Here is a 7,149-nt window from a genome sequence, read left to right on the forward strand (position 1 = left end):
AGCACATTTATATAAAACAGCAAGGCAGATATGAACCATGTCATCACCATGCTTTGACACGTCTTAAGACATATTTGTGAAGACATCTTGAGACATCTTAAGACATGTCTGGGAAAACATATCTCCTGATGATTTAAGATGTCTTTAAAAAGTCTCTGTGTCTCAAAATGTCTGTAGACGTCTCAACTTTGTTTCTTAACTTAAGACATCTCAAGACAGTGATGGCTGGTATACTGATTACATTTTCCTTTGCATGAGCTTGAACAGTGGTTCAAAAGAATGTGTGGCCCATCCCAGTCTATGACCCTTTGACATGACGCTATCTCATACTGAAAATAGAAATAGTCCTTTGAGATTAAACATGTCATCCTTACCACGAGACCACAGTACATGATTCTCTGATGTAACACATTGGCAAACATAGCCCTAATGAAGCGAGGTGCACGAGCTCACTGACAAGTTCTGCTCATGAGTGCTTCCATGTGGTCGCACATTCACGTTCCATTTCCTCACACTACGACCGTGGTGGAAGTTGTCATCCTCTGTGTCACCACTAATGGAGAGTGTGAGGACTACTGCCGGTCGGCAGGTAGGTACCGGGTGGGTGGGGGTGTGTGGGTGTCTGTATAATGTCTGATGTCCACCATAAGATTAGGGTTAGGGTTAGGGCTAGGGTTATTTTTAGGTATGTAGTTAGCTTTACAGCTGTAGGGACATTGGAATACCATTCTAACCCTAACCCCAACCCTAACCCTACATTGGTAATACATTGCACACACACATATGCACTCACATGCACACACACATACACATGAGCATGCACACACACACACACACATACACAACACGGGGCGGCAGGTAGCTTAGTGGTTAAGAGCGTTGTGCCAGTAACCGAAAGGTCGCTGGTTCTAATCCCCGAGACGACTAGGTGAAAAATCTGTCGATGTGCCCTTGAGCAAGGCACTTAACCCTAATTGCTCCTGTAAGTCGCTCTGGATAAGAGCGTCTGCTAAATGACGTAAATGTAATGTAAATGTAACACTGAGCCATGCCGACATGGTCTCTCTGGACACTTGTGGCATCAGGGCCAACTCTCAGTGGCAGGTCACCTCGGAAACTTCTCTACCTACTTCCTGCAGAGTCAGCAGGACCAAGGCGTTCTCAACTCTTTCCCTCCACTGTCTGTCACTGAAACTAATAGGTAGAAGAGAGAATGTCTGTAAGGTTCTGCATGTGCTTAAACTGCAGACACTATAAAAGAAGACAATAGGTTTGAAAGAGATTAATAATTTACCAATCACTACTTTTTGCTTCATTTTCAAATTAAAAAGCATGGTTTGAGATAAGCTTTTATGATGTATATTGATAAATGAGGTTTGGAGTTAATCTGGATGCCAAACAGCACATGTCATCCACATACATTTGGCAATAAGAGCTTGCCACAGGTGTTTCCTTATTGTTGTCATTGGGCCTACCTTACCTTTTCAATATTGCATTATGCTTATTATTGTGGACTAATAGTCTGTCTACTTTGAATACATGTATATCCTTGATAAACGTTACAGTTATTGAATAAAAAAATACATTACATACATTGAATTATAACAGGCTAGATTTTACTTGTTTAAGTAAACCATGATAGTCACCTATAATAAGTTCCCCGTTTACTATCAAATATAAATAAAAAAGGCCTAGCCTATCACAGTAATAATAGATTGGGGCACAAAAACAAACAAATTTGTCATGCAAATTCAGCGTCCTGGCCAGCTGCATGGTGGATATGTTTGCGTGCCTGCTTTGGGAAAGAGAGACAAGAGCAAGTCCCCTAAGTCGATGCCTGAGCTAATTGCTGAACGTGTTAATGCCAAGTAGTGGGCCGAGGTTACAGCAATAGGATCAATGTTTATTGTGTGGACGAGCCGGTAATTGAGACTGAATAAATTCAAATTAGAGTTACATCGTTTACATATGAGTGGAATTAGGCCTACTGGGACTTATTTAAACCCTTCTGCGCTAAAGTTGCAGGTGTGTAACTGGATTTAAGATGTAATTAGGCTACATATTCAGGTCTTGGTTACGTAGGCCTACACACCCTTTTTCCCCTCAGTAAACAGACTGTTGTGAAAATGTAGGCCTATGGCTTATTTTTCGATATTTTGTACATGTGTAATGACACTTATTAGCCTAGTGAATTTTCGTTATGACAATCACGAACAGAAAGAGCAGAGAAATGAACGGGTCAGTATCCTAACTTAAACACGTTTTTATTCCTCAGTTTAAACTGTGAAATAAAGTCGACATAAAAGCAGTATATCTCAGTTCACATGTTCCATTAATTCACCCAAGAAAGACTAACATCTCCTTGAGTGTTATTATCTCAAGGACATCCACATTAACTTATCCACACTCGAATTCTTACATTCCAAAGGGTGAGAGAGAACTTGAGAATGGCATGGTCGAAATGGTTGAATAAGCAACATCAATAACGCGTTTACAAACCAATAATAAAGAAACGCGGTTCTTGTGTGTGTGAACTTGCAAAGTTCTTTTGGAATCTCTTTTTGTAATAAATTGTTGTGAGTCTCAGGTGAAATCGTCTGCAAACAAATGAATTCAAGCTGGTCCTTATGAACAATGACTCGAGGGTGACTGGTCATTGTAGCAAGCACATAAAACCCTGGATTCCAGCAAACTTTTTGTGCTGGTTTAAAACGAGCTCTTTTCATTTTTCGGTCTACCTCTGGCCAGGCTAAGTCCTTTCTTCCCCTTTTAATCCTTCCCTTTATTTCTGAAAAACACAAAACCAGGTTCCACGCAGTGCTTTAGTAGCTAAAAGTGAAAGAGCTGTTTTTTTCAGAGCTGAGCTCTGAATCGCTCTGGAAAATTGGTTCTTCTGAATAAGTGAAGGAGGAAAAACGTTTAATAGGATCCAAGGGAGGTTCTGCTCTTGCAATCTGCTCCTTAAACAGGTGGAAATTGGACCTTCTCAATGATACAAATAGTAAGTAGCCTATAAACCAGCATGTAAAAGCTATTCCATCTCCAAGGATTAGCAACTCGCAATGAAAAAATTGAGACTGGTCAAACCGGAGGACCCAAATTGTTAATCAAGTTAAACAACCTCTGAATCTGAATAATAGGCCTCATAAATTGTGAATTTTAGCAAAGTCAGAAGCATAAAATCTGGAAATGAGTTGTATGGTCTAATTCACTGTGTAGTTCCTTGGATGTAGCCTAATAGTTGCATTATGAAAATGAATGCACTCACTAACTGTAAGTCGCTCTGGATAAGAGCGTCTGCTAAATGACTAAAATGTAAAAAATGTAAATATTCCCATTCAAAACATGGTAGCCTGAAATAAATCGAATAAAATTAGAATAGTAGCCTATTTCCTAAAAACAGTAGGCCTAATTGAGTGTTGTTAGGCAATAACAACAACAACAAGAACAACAAACAAATAATAATAACACCATCAATAATAATAATAATAATAATAATAATAATAATAATAATAATATGTAGCCAACAAATAATAACAAACACATTGTTCAAATTATCATTATCAAATGGCGCTCATCTTTTTCTTTTTTTCGAGAAAGGAATACATCATAGTTATTCGATTAGAGAATGGCTGGTGGTAAGAGGCGGAGGATTTGAGGATGGAGACATAAATAATAATCTGTAATAACTGTCATGCATACCACCCCATGGCAGTATATAAGTGGGCCGCAGGAGAAGGGACAGGCCCGGTGAATGCGTTTCCTTGTCACCCTGATACGAGCTAGTTCATGTGACGTCAGCTAAATGCAAGAGACAGTGATCTCGCGCTGATGAGGAAGTCCGCTTCCAAAATGTGACAGAGCAGTCACGCTGCTATCTCGGAATAGGCTACATCTGCCGTCGCTTTACAAAAAGGTAAACTTCAACATTGACTATCAGATTCTCAGAGGTGCTGAATAGGAATGAACTCACTGCTTTTTGTCTTTTTCTTTTCCCTAACGACCTCTGTAATGTCCTGCTAATTTTGTATGTACTAGTTAATGAGCATTAATCTGGTACCCCTGGACGCTATTGTTCCAGGGATGCCCATTTGAATGCAAATGAGTGACATTGTAATACCAAGGTGCTTATTAAACTGATGTGTGTCCTGTCTTTTCTGGAATTCAGGAGGCGAGGACAGGGCGGCTGGTCGGCTGCTGCTCACACCAAGTTCGGTACACAAAATGGCAAGTTCTCTCCCTTTTGGAACGGTGATGTCTTGCCCACGACTCGACAGCGGTAGGAATGGAGCGTCTGCCGCCCCAAAGCCGCTGGCCTTCTCCATTGACCGGATCATGTCCAAGACCTCGGAACCAAAAGGCAATTTGGATGAGCGGCGAGGAGTGGAGTCTTCGGGGGGAAAGAAGATGCTCGGTTTCTGCTCACCTATACCGTGCATGATCCCCCTGCAACCTTTTAGCTATGACTTACAAGCCAAGGCGCTGATGAACTACTCCGAATTTTGGAAATCTAATTTCAGAGGAACGCTATGCACTTCTGCCGCGATGTGCAAAGCCAACTGCGGAATGTGTTGCAAAACGGACTCGGGGTTGAAGCACTCTTTATTACCCGGGAGCAGGGTGATTAAACCCCAGGTCATCCATCAGGCGGTGGCGATGCCCACCAACGGCTCTTTTTACTATTTCAACTACCTGGACTCTGCTTATCACCATTCTGAGCTGCTAACCGGACACTTGTTTTCCTCTGCCCTGGCCAACTCTCAAGCCCAGGCTTCTCTCAGTGCGCACCAGAAACTGCTACTGCTGGAGAATGCCAAACTCGCTAGCGCTTCGGCGGAGAAGTTTCCGACACCTCAGTACCCACACAAGGAGCATCTCCCTGGCCAGCTCGACCAGATAGTGAAAGAGAACCACAGCCTGAGCGCGGAGAAAAATGGAGTGAAAGCGCATAGCAAGCTCAACAACAGCTCCATGGACGGAAAACCTAAAAACTTCACCTGCGAAGTGTGTGGAAAGGTAAATGATTTTTCATTCAGTAAAACGAATCGTAAAAAATAATAATGATACAATTGTTATTGTTATTTGATTTGCAAATCACTTCCATTTTCTCTAAACAAAAACATATAGGCCTGGACAATTACTCATTTTTTAACTTATTTTAGATGTTTTGTGTGCAAGAATAGGCGTACCCCATTTATTTGGAAATTAAATTGAAGCTGAATTGCTAATTTCACATGATCAAAACACCTCACAAATGAAAACAAGAAAAGTAAAAACGAGATTGTTTATTTTCTTCTGCAGGTGTTCAATGCTCATTATAATTTGACACGACACATGCCAGTGCACACAGGCGCGAGGCCGTTCGTGTGTAAAGTGTGCGGAAAAGGATTCCGTCAGGCCAGTACATTGTGCAGACACAAAATCATCCACACACAGGTGAGACATATCACATTTCACTCGTTTATAACTCTATTAATTATATATGACTGTATTATAAACTCCCTCATGATTGCTTACAAATAATAGCCTAATATTTATTTTTCTTCATTCTTTATCAGGAAAAGCCTCATAAATGCAACCAGTGTGGCAAGGCGTTCAACAGGAGTTCAACGCTGAACACTCACATACGAATCCATGCCGGGTACAAACCATTCGTCTGCGAATTCTGTGGGAAGGGATTTCATCAGAAAGGTAATTATTCACAATTAAAAGCCTTTTCAAAATATTAATCATATGTCCTCTTATGCATATTTGTACACAAACACGCAATAAGGGGGGGGGGGGGGGGGGTATGGCCTATGTTTTGAGATTAAGATAACACCGATCATATGATTTTCAGACTGCATTATGAATTAAATTAATATTCTAGACACATATTCATTAAATAGCATACTGTAAGTAATTGTATGACAATAGCGATGATGGTTGTGATTTTATATCGCAGTTATAACCCAATGATAATAAGATTAGGTCCAAAAGTAACAGCAAAGGTACACAATTATTATTTAGAAGCCTTGCGACCGGGAGACTCATGGGCAGCGCACAATTGGCCTAGCGTTGTCCAGGGTAGGGGAGGGAATGGCCGGCAGGGATGTAGCTCAGTTGATAGAGCATGGCGTTTGCAACGCCAGGGTTGTGGGTTCAATTCCCACGGGGGACCAGTATGAAAAAAATATATATGCATTCACTAACTGTAAGTCGCTCTGGATAAGAGCGTCTGCTAAATGACTAAAATGTAAATGTAAAATGTATTGGTAAAAATGGATTCCCAGTGCAGCGCTCTGATGATCCAGAAGCATCAATCTAAATAGGACATGTCACTTTACACTAACTAACTCTCCATACAATACGCTTAAATTCGCCATGGGTCAAGAGACAGACCTTTCCCAGGTTTATAATCCGACAGTTTTCAGTTGTTGTTGCGTTTGATTTTGACAAAGTTTGACAACTTCTTGACTTCGACATGCAAAGCGCTGATTAATGAAGGCTGTAAAATGGAGCGCCTTTGTGGAGAGTAACTTAATGATGAACTATGGACCTTGAGGAGAAAAAAGGAACTCAGTTTGTGTTCCCTTTCGTGTATGCTGTTCATTTTATTCGCGATGTTCATTTTTAGTCATTGAATTTTTCAATTTCAGGAAATTACAAGAACCACAAGCTGACGCACAGCGGAGAGAAACAGTACAAGTGTTCTATCTGTAACAAGGCCTTCCATCAGGTCTACAACCTAACCTTCCACATGCACACGCACAACGACAAAAAGCCCTTCACGTGCGGAACCTGCGGGAAAGGCTTCTGCAGAAACTTTGACCTGAAAAAACACATAAGGAAGTTACACGACAATAATTCATGTAGGCCTATATCTGCAGCGACCGATTCTTCCAGGGGACCCGAAAGCTGAGTTTTTCATTTGATTTGGAAAGTCTCCTTTACACTTAAATTGACAGTTTATTATGACTGCACTAGTGCACATTTCTATGATTTTTTTCTCTCCAGTTTTTAGTTATCAAAAATTGTTAAAAGAAGGAAAACTATAAAGCATAAAAAACATTGAGACACTTGATAGCCTGATTAAATACCATTTTGTGTTTGAGGGTTTTATTATTCGTTTTTTTTTTATATACAATAATGAGGATGAGAATTTTGCAC

The 7,149-nt window shown here is 40.6% G+C and overlaps 1 protein-coding gene across 1 annotated transcript; it reads left to right on the forward strand.

Moving 5' to 3' along the window:
* Positions 1-3,723: 3,723 nt before the first annotated feature.
* LOC311133341 (fez family zinc finger protein 2-like) lies at positions 3,724-6,901 on the forward strand (the record flags this gene model as incomplete). Its single annotated transcript, XM_084166841.1, has 5 exons — positions 3,724-3,778; positions 4,169-5,016; positions 5,302-5,436; positions 5,559-5,691; positions 6,639-6,901. Exons 2-5 carry the CDS (start codon positions 4,225-4,227, stop codon positions 6,899-6,901), a joined length of 1,323 nt encoding a protein of 440 aa, XP_084022967.1. The 5' UTR covers positions 3,724-3,778; positions 4,169-4,224.
* Between the last annotated feature and the right edge of the window lie 248 nt (positions 6,902-7,149).

Source organism: Coregonus lavaretus (genome assembly GCF_964263955.1).
Source record: "Coregonus lavaretus genome assembly, chromosome: 8".
In the NCBI taxonomy this organism is placed as follows: domain Eukaryota; kingdom Metazoa; phylum Chordata; class Actinopteri; order Salmoniformes; family Salmonidae; genus Coregonus; species Coregonus lavaretus.